At 40.2% G+C, this 23,464-nt stretch overlaps 2 protein-coding genes across 3 annotated transcripts; one reads left to right on the top strand and one right to left on the bottom strand.

The window, feature by feature from the left end:
- Window positions 1-1,078: 1,078 nt before the first annotated feature.
- Window positions 1,079-12,501, bottom strand: ppef2a (protein phosphatase with EF-hand domain 2a). Its single transcript, XM_070834084.1, has 17 exons — window positions 12,450-12,501; window positions 12,259-12,267; window positions 10,429-10,556; window positions 10,274-10,328; window positions 10,005-10,180; window positions 9,630-9,744; window positions 9,165-9,211; window positions 7,996-8,162; window positions 7,873-7,909; window positions 7,226-7,375; window positions 6,788-7,129; window positions 4,854-5,039; window positions 4,562-4,704; window positions 3,848-3,954; window positions 2,910-3,076; window positions 2,651-2,738; window positions 1,079-1,332 (listed from the first exon to the last, which is right to left on the bottom strand). The coding sequence occupies exons 1-17, from the start codon at window positions 12,499-12,501 to the stop codon at window positions 1,079-1,081; spliced, it is 2,223 nt and encodes a 740-aa protein (XP_070690185.1).
- Window positions 12,502-16,173: 3,672 nt separating this feature from the next.
- On the top strand, window positions 16,174-22,726 carry LOC139204073 (flavin reductase (NADPH)-like). Of its 2 annotated transcripts, none has more exons than XM_070834031.1 (5): window positions 16,174-16,191; window positions 19,297-19,510; window positions 20,015-20,216; window positions 20,746-20,910; window positions 21,837-22,726. In XM_070834031.1, the coding sequence occupies exons 2-5, from the start codon at window positions 19,376-19,378 to the stop codon at window positions 21,992-21,994; spliced, it is 660 nt and encodes a 219-aa protein (XP_070690132.1). In that variant the 5' UTR covers window positions 16,174-16,191; window positions 19,297-19,375; the 3' UTR covers window positions 21,995-22,726. The 2 variants fall into 2 exon arrangements, with proteins under 2 accessions (XP_070690132.1, XP_070690134.1); XM_070834033.1 differs by lacking the exon at window positions 16,174-16,191 and adding an exon at window positions 19,125-19,141.
- The last annotated feature ends 738 nt before the right edge of the window (window positions 22,727-23,464 follow it).

The raw sequence follows: 23,464 nt of genomic DNA, 5'->3' as shown, positions 1-23,464 counted from the left end.
GAAAATAACAACCGTAACCTGACAGCAGGGAGCAAAACTCACCACAGGAAGGACAGTAAATGCCATAAATATTGATATTCATTTGATATGAGTTTTAGATGTTTAAAGCAAAAAACAAAATCATTCCCTGAAAATCTACATAGGTGGTTTATGACAGAAAAATGCATTTTTTCAAGAATAAAATGGAAAATTCACTGTTTCCTGATAGCAAAATGTGAAGATTATCTAGTCTCAAATGTGAACATTTGCTCATTTTTTGTCTTCACATTACAATAATTTGGATATTTTTAGGTTTTGGCCACATTGGTGATGGTCATTTTTAATGAGTTTTCTGATGTTATGTGGACCAAACAAAACATTGATTGATTAAATAATTAATCTTTCTGGTGAAATATGTTTTAAATACGTTTTGTCATATAATGTTTTTGTATGTTTTCGAGATATTTCTTGATAAATTTCATGTATTACTGTTACTGTGCTCCCATCTGTTGGTACATTTCAACTGAGTTTTTATTGTGTACTTCTTGAACTGTTGAATCATTTTGAGGTTTCTAAACATGACCTGATAATAATCTGCTGTTGTCCATTTAAAAACATTTGTGGTCAGTGTGCAAGGGTTTCATCCTTTAAGTCTTTCACATCCACCAAAACATTTTCTGTCGTTAAATAATGATCAATATGAATATAAAATGCAGAATTCCTCATAATAACTATGATCAGTGCAGCCTTTTTGTTTCTGCATTTGTGAATTTGTGTTTTTGCAACAGTTTTAAAATATTCTAATTTAGCAAAGAAGAATAAATTCTTCCTCATGCTGTTTCACCCACTCGTCCTCGGTGGATAAAACTGCTTTAAATGAACATTTGCCGTCAAATACCCTGAACTCTAACCTCTTCTTAATCCCCTGCGATGCACATGGCTGCTGTTCAGCACCATCCAACGTCTTCATGTGCGTCATTAAAGCAGCTTGCGTTGGCTGCATCCTCCCGCCCTCCCGCCGCCTCTGCTCTTCTGCTCTGCTGCCTGCCGAGGAGTCCGAGCTGAGGTCACTCTCTGTTTTCAGTCACTCTCTCACTGCTCAAATGTTGGGGTCTCCCTCCAGCTTGGTGAGGTCGCTGGCCGTGCCCATGAACATGCTGCGTCCTCGCTCCAGTCGGCTCTTCTTGTCCGTGAGGCGGAAGGCCTCCATGAACTCGTCGATGTCGATGCTGCCATCCTGGTTCCTGTCGATGGTGATGGCCAGGTCGGAGATGGCCTCGTCCGTGATCTCCATCTTTAAGTAGACGCTCAGCAGTTTCCAGGTCTGCCGGAAGTCCTCGATGGTGATGAAGCCTGGAGAGGTTAAAGGTGAAAGACCCAGGGGCAGAAAAGAAGAGATTAGAGAGACATACTGAAAAAAAAAACAGTGTGTGTGTGTGTGGTCAGAGGTGGGGGATGAGGGAACCAGTAGATCAGTGGGTTAATCTTCATCTTAACTGGGAGGATTCAGGAGGCCGTAGCAAACTGAGGCCTCTTTTGCACGCTACAGGTGGATTAACAGAGGTTGACCTCAAAAACATCTCTATCTGGTCACAATAAACACTTCAGCTTTGACACAATTCACACCTTGACGGCACCAGACAGCAGACTGACTCTCTGGGTCAGTACAGTAGTTTCATCACCCAGTGTATAAACAAAACCGCGTTCTGGTGCAGGTTAATGTATCTCTGCTTCACTGTGGTGCACATATATGGGATAAAAACGTCTTATTAAGAACCTATTTCACGATGATTATGTTTTTGTTATGGTTTATGGAATAAAAACATCTTATTGGGGGCTTATTTCATCATTATTACATTTAATTCAAGCTGCTTAATTAAAAGGGTAGTATGATTCATGAACAACATATTAAAAAAAATATTGTCAAAATGGAAACGGCAGAGTTTAAAGATATCCTGACTTTTAGTCCAAACAACATAGGTTCCTACACTCCCCACAATGCAAATTGATCTTATTGTACATTAAATTGTTTTGGTGTTTTGGACTGACAGAGCGAGACATTTGAAGATACTGTGACGCACAGTTTTTCTCTGTTTTCTCATGTTTTATAGACTACAGGATTAATTACTTAAAAATTAACTGATAAAGAAAATAATTAGAGGCAGAAGCCTTTTACTGCTGTTTTCACAGACTTGAGTGCCACATAAATACTCTGAACTATGTACAAAATCGGTGGAGTGCCCCTTTAACCAACTTTCTTTTTTCTTTAATACTCTGTTCATTTTGTGTTATGCTTTTATTAGTTTAATTTAATTTCATTCTCATTTATCTCACTTCTGCCTCCTTCTATAATCTGTTTATGAAGTGTAAATTAACTAAAGTAAACTTCTACAATGACTCTTTTTCCTATAAGATTATTAGATTATTAATCCATAATGTTGAAAGTGATGGTAAAACCTGATATTTCATGGATATACCTAAAGATTTACATCCATGTCAAATAACAAATAAATAGACGGTTTAAATATAAGGAAATAGAAGGTAGAGTGACATTTTAAGGTGGATTTTCCATCTTAGAGGCAAGAGAACAACAGAAAATGTGTCCCATTAAAAAGAGGAAGAAGCCAGTGGAGTGTGTAGATGTTCACAGTCTGCATGCAGATTGTTTTACCGGAGTTGTCTGTGTCTACGATCCTGAAGATGGTCTCCAAGGTGGAGCGGTGGCGGTACAAAGTCTCAAGCAGACTTTGGTCGATGTGCTGTGAGAAAAGAAATCATTTTCATAAAAAAATCATTTCATAGTGAGAAAGGTCCTGACGGAGAGCTTTCAATGTTACATAAACAGCATTTAGGTGCATGATTAATCTAAAGTGTGATAAGCAGACAGAGGTGTTTCTGCGGCCACCGTCCTCTCCAGCTCGGGTACTTACATCCGTGTTGGGTCTCGCGATGGCGAGCTCGTTGAACCACTCGTAGTAGTCAATCATGCCGTCGCTGCTCTTGCAGGTGACCAGCTGGCAGCGCAGCATCCTCCAGGGCAGACCGAGGTACATCACACTCTCCACGGCGGAGGCCCAGTCGCACAGAGACACAAGACCTGATGGAGGAGGACATTTCTACCTGTTACCTGGTTTCTATTGTGGCATTAGACTTCAGCCAAATTCTCATCTGTGTCCTCATAAGGCCAATCACATGACTCCAAAGATCAACTCTAAAATCATCCAAAGTAGAGCTAATAAATCAGCAGACCAATATTAGTATTGGTATATTAGTATTATCCAATAAATAACAAGAAATTGCAGGATAGAAATGTTAAAGAGATGTTTGAGGGAACAATGTCAAATTTATTTTTCTACTGTAAAATGTCTCACTCAGTACAAATCTTGTGCTTTAATAACCAGATTTTACAGGATGCCTACTTATCTTTAAAACATGTTTCATTGTAACTGCCTGAACTATCAAAGGACTTTGCCCAGATTAACATTTAAAGGACCTTAAAAAACATTCTTTGGAGTTGATTTGTAAAGTGACCCTTTAGGATTTAGCCATGCAGGATTTTAGGAAAGAGTAAGTAAGTCTGTAGTAAAAAGACATGAGCTGAATAGAGGAAACTTGCTTATTTTCTTATTATGTTACCTGAGAAACAAGGATGATGACTGAATTACTGAACAGTTTCAGCTGAGGTTTCTGTGAAATTGTTCAGAATATTTTTTTTGTGAATGGGGATCAAAACGTTCCACACAAAAGTGTGAGCTCACATTTCTCCCCAGTCAGACGTGGTCCTTTGAGCACCACAAGGGAGAGAAAGAGGAAAGTACACGACAGACCTGTAATAAAACACTAAGTAACACCTGATCGCACCACACACCTGTGGTCTCACTGTCGTACTTTCTGAAGGCACAGATGAGGTCAGATTTGTGCGCAAACAGCTGCTCCCGCAGGACTTTGAGGGCTGAGCGCTCGGTTCGGCCGACACTGCAGAAAAGACAACAAGAAAATCCAACAGATAACAGATGGAGCGTGTGAAGGCCCTGCGGTTCTTCTAATTCTACGTCTTTAATGATAAAACAAAACAAACAAACTGGCACACACTTGGTGAAAATACTTAATATAATATGTGGCAAAACGGTTTCATAGCGCCTCCTTATATGATTTCAAAACAACACGTTTCTGTTTCATGTAAAATGTCCAGACTGACCTTCAACCAAGTCAGCCATTTTGAATTTAATGTGAAGTTGGTAGTTTCCTGGTAGTTTTCAGTACAGGAGGGAAAGACTTTAGGCTTTAAATCTACTGACTCTGAAGATTTTAAGGGATAACTTAAATATTTTCAAACATGAGGCCTGTTTTTACATATTTTGGGTTTGAAATGACTCATAGGTACAAAAGCTTTGGATCTTCATGTCTATGAAGTTCTTGTCTAAACCAGTAACAGATACAAAAGCATAAAAATTCATGTACTGTTATCAGAGTAGATGCACACATCCACACATATTACTGTATATGTAAGGGATAATGTTCAGTTGCCCCAGCAGAATTAATCACATAGTTCTGATGAACATTTTCTGGTAGTTTTCTGTACCTTTGTCTCACGGTTAGCTCTCTGGTCATGCTGCTAGCCTGGTACTGAACCATATAAGGCACAAGGTCTGGACCCAACTTCACGTAGGCCCCCCTGTTGCTTCCCACATCGTAGTAATTGGAGGCAGAGAACAGAGTGAGGACCTGAGTGAAGTCAACCAAGGGTTCATGTTTAACAGAGAGTGATACAGAAGGAATTATTTTGAAAAATCTGTGATCTTATGAAATGACGTATGAAATTTAACTTATATCACGTTGCACATAGTGTTGAACTGTTAAGTGTCTGAGCTCACCTTACGATTGTGGCAGAACTCATAACCCTCCTGTTTACACTCGTGGGAGCGAATGATGAGCTGCAGGTTATGTCTGTTCAGGAAGTCGTCGGTAACGTCAGGGCCCCAGTAGCAGCCTCCGCCCCGCACCTCGTTGGGTACGCAGCCCTCCTGGACCATTGGGTCGCTCCACAGCAGGTCCAAGATCTAGAGGAATGACAGGAGGGAAAGACTTAACTTTAAACCTCCTGACTGAAGATTTTAGGGGATAACATATCGATTACATATTTTGGGTTTGAAATGACTTGCACAAAAGTTACAAAAAGTTACAAAAAGTTTTGGTATAGCTCCAGTAGATCACCTCAGCCAGCAGCCGAGAGCCAGCATCGAATGAACAATAACGGCTGTAATGTAATCCTTTGTTGCAATAGATCAAACTATGTCAACTAAAGGCGCTTGTTTTTGCCACTGATAGGCTCAGTTTGTCTTTCAAAGTGTCTGACAACTTTACAGAAAGGATCCCGATATAGCAAGACCTGTAACATCCTTTTGTTTATATAAATAGCTATTATATTTCTTAGTGTCTAAAGCCACCGGTCTCCATTGACAAAAACAGTAATTTTGCATGGGAGTTGTCTACCACTGTCATGATCAGTTTGTTTGTTTGTGTTCTTGTGGGAATTTGGTCTTTTAAAGGGTAAACTTGGACCCAATACAGTATTTCTATAACATGAAATAACACAAACAAAATGTCAATCTTTTTGTCAATGAAGTCTTATGAGTGTGAATACTGCAGTAAAACAGCTGTTTCTAGTTAAACAAAAAGGATCTTGCAGATCTATCTCAGTGGGGATCCTTTCTGTAATATAATCAGACACTTCAACAGCTCATAATCTCATAATGCTTTACATCGATTGAGCATGGTTGAACCTCCAACAAGTACCAGAGCCACATTAGACCACTGATTTCTCTTCAGGTGGTGACGGCCAGTCTGAAAAGCAGATTGAATTTACAGCAGATGGATTAATGACGCAGTAGATTACAGCGTGTTAACACCCACGCAGGCAACAATCCAGAGCACAGCAACGCTCCTCTGAGGTGAGTGTTGATCACTGATGGAGCGTCTCTCAGGCTGTGACTCAGGACCCATTTAGTCCACTGGAACAGAGCCGAGACGCCAAGGCCACGACCTCTCACTGAAGTCACTAATTAAATATTTCCAGTGGGACGTGTAAGATATTCAAGACCTGAAAACAACAAACAACAAACTTGCCCACAGAGTAGAAAAAATGAAGAATTATCACCTTCATTCCTAAACGAGATGTCCGTACTTTGAAAACACTTCCTCTAATTTAAATTGCAGATTGCAGGTAACTATTAAAGAAATTTTCTATGAGTGAGTCTTCAGTTTGTTTATCTTATTTGATGGGTCTAGCTTCTAAAACGTTAGGAATTGCAGATTTAATTCCTGCAATATGATTAATTTTATAGACCAAATGATTAACAAATCATTAGAAGTAGAAGTAGAAGTAGATTAATCAATTATAAGAAGAATGTTTGTTTGAATCTTTATTTGAAGAATACGTAAGTATTCTAATTAGTGTAATTTTAGCATTAAAATATATTTTTGACCTTGGAAACAGTCGTGGTCTTCCTCAGTGGAAGCAAATGAAAGCCAGTCAAAGGATGTTAAGTTAAAAGAAAGTTTTCCATCATTATATTATTTTCTGAGGAATTGCTATTTTAAAAGCACTTGTGTCAAATGAGATTCATGTTTTGTTTTGGGTCATTGGATTATGAAAGAATGACGCTGCTATCTTTTGGCAGCACTAATGAGGTTCTTTAGGAAGCTCAGGCAAACAAAAGTTAAAACAAAGTGGGTTCGGTTGGTTAGAAGGACAGAAATCAGTCTCAGATTATCTGAGCTACACTCATGTTCAGCTCTCATCCATCACCTGTTTCCACTCGTCCTTGGAGTTGTCGTTGTTGATGGAGTCCGAGGACACACAGGAAATCGTGTCTTTTTCTGGTCTGTTCATGTCCAAGTTGAAAATGGACTGTTTCCTCCTGCGGCTCTCCAGCTCGTCCGCCGTGTTCACTTTGATCCGGTTGGAGAAGTCCTGCAGGGAGCGGTTCTGGAAGCTCTCGCGGGTGCCGATGGGTTTGGGAAACGTGAGGGAGGTCCGACGCTGGAAGAGCTTGTTGGTGGACCAGACGTCCTCATCTATGTCTGAGTCGATGGAGATCCCAGCAGAGCTCTGTTGTCTCCTCTTTGGAGGCCTCAGCGCTGACACATACTGGGGGAAAAAATAACAGACGAGAGTGAAGATTTCAGGGACTTTTAAATTAAAGCGTATCTGTCTCTGATCCAGGAGGGATGAAAGGGTCCTCACATTGTGTCGGTCCAGTCTGGAGAGGACGCTGAGGTCTGTGGTGTCGGAGATCCCTCCGTGGAGAACCAGCACCTTCTGGTCGATCACCGTCGCTAACGGCAACCAGCTGAAAATCTTCTGCAGCAGCTTCAGGATCCGTTTGCCGTGCATCTGAGGAGAAGCACAAACAGGAAATGACCTTCTGCATCCTCCTCTTCTTTTTGTTTTCTTCGTTTTTCTATTCTTTTTCTTTTTTGAGGTATACATTGTTCTAGTTTTTTCTTCATCTTTTAGGATAAAGCCTTTATTCATTATTCATTAAGTCTTTATTCCAAGGCTCAGGCCTTGGACCAGCCCCTTGTTATTCTGCTACAGGGGACTCCACCCGGACCTCCCAGACTCATCAGAAGCCAACAGAGTCAGATGTCCTGCCGTCATCTGGTTTAATGACCTCAAATCCTCTTAGCGGCAAGGAGGAGTCACCGGTGTTGTGTTAGGACAGAAGCTGGCCTATATCAAGCTTTACTGGGAATGTGTAGTGTTGTTGCTCCAAAGATAGTAGAGATTAGGGCACATTTTGGCAGTCTGGCTAGTTTGATAAGCAGGGATGAGGAGTTCCTACCAAGCAATAAATAAAAGAAAAGGGGTGTGTTGAGGCTTAAACCCACCTTGTATTTAGTCAACACCTCCTTTGTGAAGCCATACCTGCAACAATTAGAAATGTACGTTATATGTCATCAATTCTGAGAACAGGCGGAGCGTCACTGTCCCTCAGTTCAGTTTTCTGTCACCTCAGGTTGACTATATGGTCCTCGTGGTTTCCTCTGTTGAGGTAGACGTCACTCGGATAGACGAGCAGGAATGAAAACAGAATGAGGACAATCTCAATGGAGTCTTTGCCTCGGTCCACAAAGTCTCCGTTAAACACGTATGGCTTCTCCAAGGACGGCATGCCATTCTGTAAAGTAAACAACACGAGATAGAGCAGAGTTAAAGGGTCATTCTGTAATCTAAATGTAAACAAATGAGTTCAGATCCTGTTACATTCACTAGGTGATTTGTGGAGCTTCTTAAAGTAGAAAAATGCATAAAACAACATCTTTGTTTTAACCAAAGATTACAGGGAAACAATCAGTTGATTTATGGATTAGCTGATCAACCCTTCAAGATCAGCAAGAATTTTGTTGTTCCATTAGTGGTTTAAAGAATAACTTACGTGATTTTAAACCTGGGCCCCATTTTCTTTTAAATATATTTTGGGTTTGAAATGAGTAGTAAGTACAAAAAGTTTTGGAACTGGTCCAGAAAATACTCTCAATCAGCAGCCGCAAAACAGACTGCCATAAAGTCTTTCAGGACAACTGTGGTGTAGTGTGTTACATCAAAGTCACACATTAACACAAACAAACTAACCAATTTGGGCAGCAACAGACCAGCAACTCCTGTATTCTGCAAGGTAAAATTAAGGAGTCTGGAAGATTTGAAGAGCAATGTGATAATTGACTCTGTTTGAACGAGAAGGTCTGTCTCTGTAGGGATCCTTTCCATAATGTTGTCACTTTGACACTTTGACTAATAATCTGAGCTTCTCAGTGGCAAAAAAAGTGCACTTTTAGTGGACGCACTTTGATCAGGTGCAGATTGCCTCCATAAGTTTTTGTTCCTACCAGTTATTTCAAACCCATAATATGTAAAAATAGGTGTTAGACTACTGAAGTTATCCTTAAACCAAGAAAAGAAGGTAAAATGTGTGAATTTAGCTTCTTAAATTCGTTTTTTTTTTTCTCTCGTTTGACTTATTTGGCCACCTTAGTGTTTTCCACTATGTTTTTGACATCTTCAAAAATTGATAATAACAGCTCAGAAGCTAAAACACACAAAGATGGTCCTCAGCTGTGGCTCTAAGTCAGTTATTTCATTATTTGTGAAATTTTAAGATGTTAGAGGATGAGGTGCGGACCTTGTAAAAAATCAGCAGCAGGTCTTCCAGTTGCCCGTGCAAATCCCCTGTAACCAGAAGGATTTAACGTGGTTAAATAATAGTTCATTCATTACAACAAACAGAGAGAAACAGAACAACTTTGGCTCTAAAATTATTTTCCAGGAATTATATTTAGATGCTCTATATTATTAATATCAGTCTTTTGGCTTCCTAGTGCCTCAAGGGTTTAGGGTTTAAGATTTTTTCTGCCAAATGTTTTCTCATTTTAAATAATTTCAACTAGAAAATATCAGACATTTTATAAATGTGTAAAGAATTTTGCTTTGTAAAATATAGAAATAAAAGCACAATTAGACATTAACCCCCACCCCAAAAAAGATTCAGTTTTCTATGATAGGACATAAATAAAACTAGCAAATATTTGAGAGGCTTTTGAGCATTTTGTTAAAAATTATTTTAAATCGATGATTTCTTTCAGCTCACCACAAATAGTGATTTCCTTGCTGTGACAGGTGGAGACGCGATTGATATTTGGCAACATCCGAAACCGTTTCCACGTCTCAAGCAGGAGCTGGAGGACGTAGCGCGAGTGCAGCTGCTACTGGGAGAGAGACTTGTTAGCAAGAGGGTTTCAGGGCCACATGAACAGGTAGACATATTGCAGTGTTTGATTACTGCCGTCATATTTGCAAGCATGCTTTTTTTCCTTATTTGTTCCACAGAACTTGAAAAAAATAAACTAATAGTACATTCGATTTAAAGATTGTTTAGTAATACAAAACCAGGAATGTCAACATAAACTGCGATCAAGGCGATGTCTCTTAGAGGCAGAGCTGTACAGCAGTGGCGTGCACCTACTTTCTTGTTCCTGAAGGCCTCCACCAGCCCGACTGCCTGCTCCACCGTCAGAGGGAAGGTGAGGTGAGGTCCTGAGTAAATCTCAGGCACCTCGATGTTCTTGTAGCAGAAGTACCGCTCCCACTCTGCGTCCCGACAAACCTCATTCTCTCTGAAGATGTGCGAGATCAGGTTTCCTGGATGGAAAGTCAAGACGACAAGTTCAAGCTCAGATTTCCAGTTTTACATTGAAGGAAAAAGTAGTTTGTTAGTGGAAGTGGAAGTCTTACGTTCATTGCTCGATGGTGTGAAATTGTCCATGAGGTAGCCAAGGAAATTATAAAGCTGCACGGGGAGGAGACGTGAAAGAGGAGCTGTTATTTTTCATTATTACTCTATAGCAAATATACAGAGCAATGCTGGGTCGTCTCTGGTAGCTTCGCACCTTGATCTGGGCCTGTTCTCCAGAGTATTCGATGGACTGGAAGATGTGCCAGGTGTATCTCCGTCTCATCTCTGTGCGGGCTACATACTGACGGTACCATCGCTGAATCAGGACAGCAGCTTTTATGGCTGAAACACAAACAGGTGGTCAGAAAATATCTCTAACTTATTCTTCACATTTTACCCAACAGCTTTGCGTGATTTTCCTCAGAGAGGGGACATACGTGATGGAGGAGGGTAACTCAATACATTTACAAGTACTGTACTTAAGCACAATTTTGTGGTACTTAAGTATTTTTGTTCTCAGCTATTTAATACATCTACTGCACTAAAGTTCAGATGCAAATAATGTCCTTTTTACTCTGCTACATCATATCTGCTCATAACTTTAGATACTTAGATGCAAATTAATAATAAAAAATATGACAAATAAAACAAATGAACTGTGATGTATTATCATAGTTTAAGATAAGGCTTTACTGATCCCTGGAGGGAAATTCACAAGCTGCCCATCAGATCAAGTAAATAAAGTGGTCAAAATTGGCTCCACCCTTACCAGCTGCTGCAAGTGTGCACATTCATACATCAATAATTATAATCCAATCATAATACAACATTTTCTGAGGTGGATAAAGTGCATAATGAGTACTTTTACTTTTAGTACTTTAAGTATATTTTGTTGGTAATACTCTTTTACGTGAATGTAGGACTTGATCTGAGTAGTTATTCCACCACAGTAGAAGACAGTAGCAGGGCTGTGTAATAATCTTAAAATGTGTATATGTTTGCATATATTGTACTGCCTACATATCCCATATTGTAATATATTTCAGCATCTACATCAACATAATATTCATAATAATATAGTGGTATTCTGCCATGTTGCCCTGCTCTATTTCATACTGAAGAAACTGTCACAAATAAAACAGTCCAAAAAAATCTCCCCACCCTTTGGCGGCCAACGTTTGTGTTCATGCCAATTGGCTAAAAGGGAGCGTGACAGTGGGAGTGGCCTTTCATGAAAAGGTGCATAACAACCGAATGGATTCACAGACTTGAACAAGATTTTGTGGAAACTGATTCACGAGGAATGGACACCCACACACACACACACAATCTTTTTGGGGACTTCCTTGAGACACAATGTATACTGTAACTAAAGAATACTAAGCTATCCCTGACCCTAACACTTAGCCAAACCTTAACCATCAGCTCACAAATATTTTGACTATTTTAGTTTTATCAGTAACAACAACATAGTTTAGAAAAACATTGATCTCCTGGTGAGGTCAGGCAAAATGGCCCCACACTGTGGGTGTTCTCCCAGTTTTCTGGTCCCTCTAAGTAAGTAACACAAGAACACAAGAACACACACACACACACACACACACACAGCCTCCCAGGAAAGTCTACATCAAATGGCTGGGACGGTGTAGAGACGGGGCAAAACGCCACTAATGAAAGTGTGTGTGTGTGTGTGTGTGTGTGTGTGGTTGCAGCTATTGTACACACTCCACCTCCTCCATCAGAGAAAGTACAAATCTTTTGAGCTCATAAACAAATCAGTGACTGCAGAATCATGAGTCGACCCATTTAGGAAACATTAACTTTGTTCAGTAACTTATTATCATTTTCAAACTTTTGTCTCCAGTTTCTTCACTTCAGCTCAGCCGGAGTAAATTATGTAGAACAGTTTTTTTCTTTTCTGCTGAAGTTGGACATTAACTTTGTCCACGAGCTGCTGCGACCCAGATATTTGTGGTTTAAGCTTCAACATCAGGCAAACAACAACAACAACAAAATCAAACACAGTCGGACAGGTGTGGCTTACTTGTGACGGCTGCATGCAGCAGAGCAGAAAGATGGGAAAGAAACACAGACACATTAACACAACACTTACAACAACGCAAAGCAAAGAAAAAAACAAGAGAACCGTGAGGTGGTGATGATTTGTGTCAATCTGAGAAGATGAAAAAGAAATAAACCACGTGTATCAGTGTCTGTCTGAGGGACCATGGTTACCTTTTCCGGAGTTTTTGTGGAACTGGTCAGACTTTGTGACGCCACATCCCATGACTGTTCCTGTTAAAAACACCAAACAATCATCACATCAGCTAAAAATCAGATTTTTTGCTGTTGTTTTTATCCCACCCCACAATGTGAAACACTTTCTAATATCTCCCCCTTCTTTTTTATATTCCCCCTTATGTATATTATATTGTTTCTATTTTTATACTTCCTTTGTCTTAACTGTACATATCTTTTATATCTCCTCCTGTCTGCTGTGACATTGTAAATTTAGGAATATCTTATCTTATCTTAAAAGTGATTACAATCAGTGACAAAAAACGTACAGTTAGGTCACACTTATGTCTAATATGTATTCAGCTGTCTTGCTGAAGCGCTACAGGATGAATCCTGCTCTCTTAAAGTGACGTTTTGGAGTCACAAATCTGACTATTCATACATTTTTAGGCTGGTTCACTAATCCCATGGGCCTCTGTGAAACTCCTTCATTCAGAGAAAAACTTGAGTGCGTCTCGGCAGGAGCAGGGGAGCTGAAGCTGCAGGATGCTCGATTTTGTGCCCTTTTAATCTCATTACATGCTGGTTCACTCCTAACTTCAGTGATTGGCCTCAATCCTGCAGCAGAGGGCTGTTTTCCACGAATTCTACAAAGGCTTACATTACGTAACCTATGAAACCGGGGGGCAGGAAATGTCTTCACATCCTAAAGTTGTTTCAATGAAATGCAACAGCTGAGACATTGACATTTCTAATTGTCCTTCTGTTGTTTTAAGAGAACATGTTGCCTGAATTGCTGTTTACAATCTACAAACCCACAAAAAGGCTGAACACTTTAAGTCTGAACATGGCAGATTTCATCAAATTGTATGTTGGACATAACTTTCTGGTTCTGCAGGGCAGGTTTTGGCCTACTTACATAAACAGATGGGAGGCTCTTGTCACATGTGAAGATATTTAGCAGCAGGTCAAAGTCAATGGGTTTTCTGCTCTAAATCTTCACAGCACAGGCCTGGACTAGGCAAACATGACATTTTAAGAGGGCTAAAACAGACTTCTGGACAATTATTTGGACCATGTCTGCAACATCAAGATGTTTAAGACCAAAACTGAGATTTATAACATCAGATGTTTCTGTCTGTACCTGCTTATTTTGTGTTTTATTGAAAATCTAAAATGGTTACTCTATTACTCAACTGTGAGGTCTTTAAGTCTTTAAGTTTACTTACGCGGTCACCTCCTCTGTCCAGTCACCAGTTCCCAAGTTGTTTGGCTGTCTGTTCTCAGTTTCAGTGGGTGATTAAACAGCCATTTGCTCTGGTTCATCCTCCACCAACCCACCAGGATCAGGTGAAGAACTGCAGGACCAGACCGCTCATTGTAGGTGGATGAATGACAGCAGCGCCCAGTAACTCACCACAGAGGCCTCATATATGAAACTATCCCCACGGCGCAGCTCCCTCCGTCTGTGCTGCAGCTGGTTTAGCCTTTAGTCCCTCGTTGTGATCGCATAATCAAGGCACCGAGCCACAAGTGGATTACTTGAGCTAATGACTTGATGCGACTAGACTGGGCTTTATATAGGAAGATGGCAAAGCGCAGAGGTAAACATAGGCAGCAAGAGGGATGCCGGCATCTGTTTTTGGAAGTGTTTTTGATTACATGTGCTTTTTCTGGAGTCCAGGATTGTGTGTGTGTTTGTGTTGGACCAAAACTCAATCACATCTTCCAACAGGAACCCGTGAGTTGTTTTTTTATGAAATGGCTTGAGTGCACCACCATGCTTCAACAGTGAGTGCTGAAATCAGTTCATGGCAGGAGCACAAAATCACAACCCCTCCCCAAAAACAAGTTATACTGCCCTATATCATACATTTGAGGATATCCTTAATTAATTTATGATTTTCTGTTTGGTGTCTCTGTTATTTTACTGTGTTACTTTTGACCCCTTAAATGTTTTCCCTAAATAAAAAGTGATAATCAGTCACAGGAAGTAACTTCATTCCACTTTTATAAATCCTGAATCCCACAGGCTTAGTGAAATAAATGAATCTACATATGAAACACACATATAACTTATAACCTTGACGGCAGGAGTCCAGTCAAGTCAGGAGTGTGGGGAATTTTATTATTACTTTTGATCACTACTTATAAAAGGCCAATTATACAATACTGAGCCTCAAATTTGTACTAACTGCGCTAAATATATATGTAACAGAGTAAGTACTAACAACATCATATATAACCAATTAAAGAACACTGGATTTGAATTAACACTATTAATGTATTGATTAACGTTACCACAAACTGTATAACCTTTATTTGAACTAACTAAATTACCTGTGAGTGAACTAATAACACTATATAACCAATCATTAGAATCATTTGTGTTGCTAACATTGGAAGCTCAGTTCTTACTGACAATGTATGCTCTATGTTAATCAGCAGGGAGAGACTTATTAATGCAATGCACCGCCACAGGGAAGAGCCATACCCCATAGTTGCTAAAGAGGGGAACAAGCACTGGCCCCAGGTTCTGAAGGGTCAGACACATGACGATCAGGTGGGACATTTATGGCAAGAAAGCACAAGCACGCTTACATGCACTACAATACACACCTCATAAACCACATCTCGCACCATATACTGGGAGCTCCAAGGGCAAGGTTGGTGGAAGGCCGTGATTGTAACGGGAGGATAAGATAGCAGGCAGGGGAGGATGCTCTCAGAAAGACTCCATTGTAAGAAGCTCTCACATGATAGGGAAAGGTCATTAGGGAGGATACTTCGTTTACAGGTACGGCTGCTGGTCAAGGTCGTGATGCCCAGAGGCTGGGACCAGCCTGTGCACCAACGAAGGGAGGGCCAAGTCTAAACCGCGGTTACTCCCCAACTAGACAACCAATCAAAAATAATTGTATTCTTGCTGGAATGTATATACTGTTACTGCACATGTGTTTCGGGGCTCACTCTGTGACCTGTTGGCTACAGACTAACAGCTTGCTGACTGTGGTTTTCAGAGCTCAGACTGAGTCCTTGATCAAGATCAATACTTATTCACACAGAAAATAAAACACCTCAAATGAGAGAAGTTGCCTGTCCTTCATCGAAAAAAAACGAACGCGCTGACAGGAGGCATCCTATAAATAATCAGTAATTATGATTTGTGGGTTACTGGTGTAAGAATGCCATCAAAAAAAAAAAAAAAGATGAATGCTCATCACGAGAATACCAGACTCTACAATTTTGTGTTTATATTTTAGGATTGTCTCAATTTAACTCAAGAAAACATGGAAGAGCACACAAACACTACATCTGACAAGCTGTGAGCTGTAACTTTGGGGTACTTCTATTGATCTGTATTTGTGTCCTGCATCTTTTAGATGTTTCCCTGCTCCAACACACCTGAATCAAATGAATGGGTCGTCATCAAGCTCTGCAGAAGCCTGATAAAGACCCGTTCATTTTTAAAAACATGCAGGGCTCCAGGAAAAGGGTTGAGAAACGCTGGAGAAGTTAGCAAATAGTCACTGATTAGCTAATTTTCAGTAATATCAGTTTCGTGTATGCTAACGGTGTGTGTGTGGAGTGACACATTCTCCGTCTGCTTATAATGAACAAATATAACTTTGAAGCCATAATAAATGTACTAAACTGATAAAATCGTTGCTTTTCAAACAGACCTGAACGCCGCCGCTCCCGAACGTCTCCTTCAGCGGACGTTCAACGTATGGTGAAGGTGAGTTAGCTAAACGTTCGTCTGGAGGTTAGCTAGCAGCAAATTTACAGCCACGACTGAGCTTTCCTCTCTTTGACTGGGATAAAACTTAATGCCGAAGTGTAGTGTTTTGGAGAAATGTGGCAAAATAACATAAATAACTAAATTACATTAGAGAAAAGGGCATTTACGAGTCGGTCGAAAATACAAATGCACCCCGGTTACATATAAGTTCAATCAATCAATGGTTGATAAACGTTCACTCACCAGCTTATCAGGTAAATGTACCTAAAACTAATGCCATCAAACAGCGGTCCTGCGGTAAATAATGTTTCTGTGAAGGTTAAAGTGTTCAGCTTGACATAACCACTGATCCAACACCAGTGGGAAGGAAAGTCAACACTTCCTGAGTTTTCCAACTGATCATGAGCATTAAACAAGAAAACAAAGGTTTTACAACATTAAAGTCTGATTTATCCTTGTATTGAATGTCAGGTAAAGATGTCAGATGTTTTTTGTCAAAGGGTCTGAGTTTGGCTGTCAGTATCTATGTGCTGTAAGTGCAGAACCACAATGAAAGAAGCCTTGTTTTCATAGCTGGAAAGACCTGATGTGCTTTCAGTTAATTTTCAACACTTATAAAATAATTTTTCATGAATGCAGACACTCAGTGTGTTACATTATATGCGTATGCTTTCATAATCATCAGCAGAAGTGGGAGATGTGATCTCACGGGATTGTGATGCCAAAATGTTGCTTCCTTCATGCAAACCACCAGATTAATTTGAAGGATTTCTCAGGACATAAAGCGCCTCAGGGGCTCATTAAAACAGCAGTCAAATGCAAAATGGAAATCGTCCATCCATCCTGACCTGAATGAAGGTCACACAACGTGTGTTTTCCTCTTTTTTGGGGGGAACTTTTAACAGTTTTAAGTGCCAGAACAAGAGCAAAGACAGCTGTAGTAGAGCACAAAGTGACCTTTGACCCTCCGGTTAGATTAAAGGTCACAAAAGGTTCAGTGTAGTATTTATCGTTAAGGCTATAAATCTGTCTGGATTACAACCACATATCATAGGAACTTATCTGTTTATTCAGTGTGGCAAGAGGGTAAAAACTCCATGAAGGTGTGTACTGTGAAATATTTGAAGTACTACCGAGTAGTAGAGAGCTTCTAGCACTTAAATTGGTGTTTAAAGGGTGATGACACTTCAGGTACTTTTTACAGGAGCGTTACATTAGAGCTATAAACATTTTGTATTAGGATCATTTAAATCCAACTGAATTGTGGAAAAATGTGAACTTTAAAAACCTTAAAAATAAATTTTTTATATATTAAGGCACCATTTACATTATTGACTAACATTATTTGAACGTATATACACTACTCACAAAAAGTTAGGGATATTCGGCTTTCAGGTGAAATTTCAGGATGAACCTAAAATGCATTCTAACCTTTCCAGGTGAACTTAATGTGACCTTCTCTAAAATTTTTAATGCACATGTCCAACTGTTCAGTGTTTCAGTACTTTTTGCATAAGTTGCTGTTCTCTAACAAGGAGCTTAACAGCAAAATTCACAACAGGTTTGATCCATGAATCGACCAATACATTTCCTGCTTCAGTTAGAATTGGTATTTAAACAGTCCTCCTCATCATGCTGTTCACATTCTGACATCATGAGACCAAGACAACACCTAACAATTGATCAGCAGCACCTCGCCATTGCGAGGCTTCAAACAGGAAGTCCTCAGACGGAGGTGTTCACTGAGCTTAGAGGGTCACAGAGTGTCATCAGGAGGTTGTAACAGTGATACAGAGTGACTGGAAGAGTCACAGAAAGGAGAGGAGTGGACGTCCTTTGGCCACATCCCAATTTATTGAGACACTGAAAATGTTTTGTTGTGGTATACCTACCACTGTTGTTAGCTTTTCTTTCAATAAATAGTTTAAGATGAATAAAATTGCCATTGCATGCTTCTACTTAAATGCCCTACTTTCATGATATAATATCACTGTAGCATTCACTTTTTACATTTTCCATATATTTCACCTGAAAGTCGAATATCCCTAACTTTTTGTGAGTAGTGTATGTTGAGTTTTACTATTCAAAAGATATAAAATGTCAAGACATTTACAGCATGTACGTGACCCCTTTCAGCAAGAAGCTAACACGAAGTGCTTTACATTAGACAAAAAAGCCATTAAGATAAAAATGTCTTAAAGCTTTTACACAACACTGCAGTTACAGTTTAGCTTGTGGCTCCATGTCCACCAGAATTATCTTGAACACAGCAGCTACTGTATAATTTACCAAGAAATATGTTCCCAGAATAATTTCCTTACCAACATCAGCATTTGAGCTTCAGTCAACAGTATCTGCTCAGTCTCCTGTGTGAGCATCTGACCAACAGGCTTGTTATCCTCCGTCGCTGGAGAAATAATCCATCCGACCCAGTCAGGACACAACAAAGACGAGCAGTGAGAAGTATTCTTCTCACCTGCACGTTGGCTTTTTACAGCATTTTGATATTGACAGTAGCATAAAATACTCATAACTGTCTGAGCACGTATTAAAATCTTCAGATTGATGGCAGGTTGCTATTCCATGTAAGTCTGAAGCAATTAGTCAATTTATTGATTAGCTGAGAAAAAAAAAATGAAAAGAAAAATTATTCTCAAACAATTTTGCAGCCAAATTGATTAATTGTTTAAATAATATTTGCTGTTTTATTTTATATAATCTAAAATGTAATATATTTGGGTTTTGTCCTGTTAATTGGACAAAAAAGCATTTTTTGAATTAAAGTTTTACTATTTTCCAGCCTCTGCAGCTAATTGATCAAGATAAGGAATGACCAGTGCATTAATTGATAATGAAAGTAAGTTATTAGTAATCATCCTGTGTTGTGATTTTTGGTGGCAGAAGTACTCCACAGATTGTCCTCACTATACATGATTTAGCCTCTTAGGTAAGTATTTCTGTCGGATTAATGTATAAACAAGGATTCAGTGTGGCATCTATGTGCATTTTGAAGAGTAAATGCATCACATGATGATACATTTGTCAGAGAGGGCCTTTTTATTGCACCGTAGCAATCATTTTTTACACTTGAACTTGAAACAGGGAGGGAACTTCCCGGCTGTGAGTCTGAGGAGGTCCGAGCATTCAGCTGATCGGCTTCAGCCCTGACTGAGCTCTGAGGATGAAGATCGCCGTACTGGGAGCCACTGGGCAGACTGGGCAGTATCTGGTCAACCAGGCGCTGCAGCAGGGTCACATAGTCACCACCATCGTCAGGAACCCGGAAAAACTCACCATGCATCATGACAACCTGAAGGTACTGAGCTTGTGTCAGTCACACAGTGCTGCTGCGTGTGGGGTTCAGAGGTCAGGCGGTGGGAGGTCACATGATCAGTGTTTTACCAGGGGGTTGTATGAAAACCTGAAGTGCTGCAGGTGTTTCTGAAGAGCAGTTGCAAATGTTCTTGTCGGTTTAACGTTGACTCGTGTGACTCGGTGTGAGTAGCACTGCTGAGAACAGCACAGACGTAACACTGCACAGAGAAGCCTGGTGGTGCTGTTGTATATATTCCTCTTAACAAGTCACTGAAAAGGTCAACTAATGTATTATGTATGGGACTTTCTTTGGGGAGGGGGTTATCCACATTAATCAATTATGAATTCTGAAATTGGATTTTAAATGATCTCAATTACAACAGCAATGATTAATTGATTATTAATATAGTTGCAGCACTAACCTCAACCCAACAAAAGGGGCGTGTCAGCTAAAGTTAACATAAAGTTTAATTCCCTTCATGTGTCCCTGTCTTGCTGCCTTCAGGTGGTGAAAGCTGACATTTTCTCAGGAGACACTCTGAAGTCTCATTTCAAAGGACAGGATGTGATCATGTCCTGCCTCGGCTTCCCGGCCTCCATCTTGTCGGCGGTGACGGGCTACACCATGTCCATGAAGGTCATGATCGGCGCCATGCAAGAGGCCCGGGTCAACAGGATCATCACCATGACCTCCTGGTATACTGAGCGTAAGTGCAGCTCACGTTACGATGCCTTCTCTGGGGCCTTTATGTGGTTTTTCATTTATTTGTGATTTAATACGTTACAGGTTTGGGACGTTATGGGAGTTGTTTCATGTTGATATACTTGAATTTACTCTTAAATCTTCTCAAAACAATCATCAGATGTCCTTAGTGAGGCTGCAGCTTCAATCCAAACACCTCCAGCTCCTTATTACCAACTAATCTGTGAACATCGGCTTGTCGCTGCACTGCGGAGTATCGACGTTCTGTTACAGCAGAAATTTCCTCAGTTCATTTTCTGCTTATTTGATTTGGATTTTTGTTATCAGCTTTGGATCAAACCTTGTTTGAGCTTCTGGCACCAAATCCTGGCGTATTTTGTTATCTCATTGTCCACTTGTTAGCATTTATTTATTTTCCTGGAGTTTTAACATCACTTAATAGTCTGTATCAGTGGACAGACCTTTGTTTAAGTTGAGTCTTTAAGTCTGTGTGATTTCTATATCACTTTATCTTACTCTCTTTTTTCTGTTAGCTAACTCTGGAACACAGTCATCTTTCCTCATTCGGTTCCTCTTGCTGCCGATGATCCGAAGCACCCTCACCAACATGTACGAAATGGAGCAGTTTCTGCAGAAGACCGACGACATCAACTGGACCGTGGTTCGCCCGCCTGGTCTTAAGAACCTGCCCGCCTCAGGTAAAAGCAGATAAGCTTTGGCCAACAAGGGGCAGAAACAAACCCACAAACAGACTCTGGAACATTTATTTAACAACCAAAGTGAAGTGTTTACAGGATAACTTCAGTATTTTTAAATCTGGGCACTGTTTTTACATATTTTGGGTTTGAAATGATTGAAAGGTACAAAAACTTTTGGAATTGGTCCAGTAGATCTGAGAACGGGTTACAATGGCTAAATGCAACATAATCCTTTGTGGCAACCTTGCCCGTCAAAGTACCTAATACACCTACTGAAAATGTTTGTTTTTGCCAATGAAAGGCTCAGATTGTGGGGATCCCTGCAGAGATACACCTGTAAGATCATTTTTGTTAAACCAGAAACAGCTGCTTTATTGCCCTTTTCAAACCCACCAGGCTCCATTGATAAAAACAGTAATTTTACCTTTCAGAATTTGGGAGTTGCTGGTCTAGTTGCTGAGACGGTCCAAACTGACTCTTTATAACACCGAAGTCACACAGTAACACAAATTCACAGATTAAGGTAGCAGTAGAAAGGCAAACGGTGCCAACAACAAGCACTGTGACGACCGCAGTTGCCCCGAAGGATCACATTACAGCACTGTGGTTTGTTCGCTGCCTGTTCTCACCTGCTGGCTGAGGTGATCTACTGGACCAATTCCAAAACCTTTTGTACCCACCAGTCTTTTCAAGCCCAAAATATGTGGGGAAAAAAAAGAGGGCAAGGTACTGAACTATCTCATTAAGAATCCCTTCTACCTCAGGACTTTTTTTTTTTTGGAGTAAATGCTGTTCCTTTCCTCAAGGTTTTCAGCATGAATCCAGGTTCGCTGTTATGTACCTTTCACTAACTTAAAGACCAAATGAAAATGCTGTTGCTGTGAAGCGTCTGACTCCCAGTTTTTCCATCTTTGTGTCCTCTACAGCTCAAGAGTTTCTGACCCACGAGGGATACTTTGTGCCCGACAGCAGTGGTCAGCCTGCAGGCAGCTCGGTGGGGAGAGGAGACGTGGCTCGCTTCATGCTCTCTCTGCTCAACAGCAATGCCTGGGTGAAGAGGGGAGTCGCCATGACTACCAAATGAGAAAGAAGAAACAAGGGTTGGTTAACACAAAGTTAAAAAAAAAGAATATGTTTACTCACAGATCTCAAATGGTGTCTATTCAAACACCATTTGAGAGTAAGATTGCCTCTACCCCAATAGAGCACAGAAAAATGGCTCATTTATGCTTTAAATAAACAGTAGATTAAGTTACTATTTGTAATGTGAAAGGGGACTCTTGTAGTGAATTATCACCCTTTCGCACAATTCCCTCGATATCTTGAATCCCGGGTAAATAAAGTCCAAGCTGTCCTCATGGTCAGATTTCACCAGAGATTAGGGAGGAACAAATGTTCCTCTTTTAATTGGGGTGAACTGGCCCTTTAACAAGTCTATTGGATACTAGTGAATATAACTGCACAGTTGCCATATACAGCCTAATCTGTCTGATGAATGCCTTTATTATTTGCTCTCATTTGACATATTCTTGTTTTTAAATGTTTGAAAACCGTCCTACTAATTATGTTGCTGCTCCTACTGATTGTAGTACATGATTTCAGCCACACGGCGGCAGTGCTGTGCCGCAGTAAGAGAAAGCCAGCTGGATTCACAATATTTCCATTTGCTTTTTTAACTCATAATGAATGAAAGTCTTCATAATGTTGCATCATGTATTCACATGAGTGCTTCATATCCAAATATGTACTGTATCAGTTGTAAAATAAATACACGGTAATGGAAGTGCTGGAGGATCTTCAGTGCTGCAGGTGCTAATTGAGATCTTTTCTGCATCGTTTAAGGGAATGTGCCTTTCTTGACGGTTTTGGAAATCCTGGGAATTCTCCAGTATTTAAAGAGAGAACTGAAACTTATTTACCTCAATTTTAAGCAAGCATGCGGCACTGTGGGCCTCACCTGAGGCTGCTACATCAAAGCAGATGTTTGATATCATCTGTCAAAGGTGAAACATCTGGCCGGCTGTGATTCCAGTGGTCTGGTCAGGGGTCAACATGCTGGGTATATTGTCACAGATTATTCCTGGTTTCACCTCCTTCATTATTTCTCCTAGCAGAGGGGTGTTTTTTTAAATCTAATTTTTCATTATTAGCAGCTCCACCATGCATGATTGAATCACTTTCATTAATATGCAGTGTTAAAGCCTAATACACTAAGCTTTGTTGGTTGGTCACGGAGCAAGGAAAGCCTCCTTTAGTGTATTTTTATATTGACCTAAAGGCAATATGGTTTCTAACAACTGTCATTGTCCAAGGCGATGTCAGCATTTGGTTCCTACCCAAACTTACACATTAAACATGCAACTCTGTGGAACATGTAATAGATATGGCAAAAAGTACATCTGAACAGAGCCTAAAACATGACAGAGCTGAAGAACGGCTCCACTTTAAGATTCCTAAACAAAGTACAACCCAGAGTGGCTGCATAGTCCTGCAATACTCGGCTCCCATTCCAGCAGTTCAGATCAACGTGATCAGACGACAGAATAATTAAGAT

Source organism: Pempheris klunzingeri, chromosome 7 (genome assembly GCF_042242105.1).
Source record: "Pempheris klunzingeri isolate RE-2024b chromosome 7, fPemKlu1.hap1, whole genome shotgun sequence".
Taxonomy (NCBI): Eukaryota; Metazoa; Chordata; class Actinopteri; order Acropomatiformes; family Pempheridae; genus Pempheris; species Pempheris klunzingeri.
This window is presented reverse-complemented; position numbering and strand designations above follow the sequence as displayed.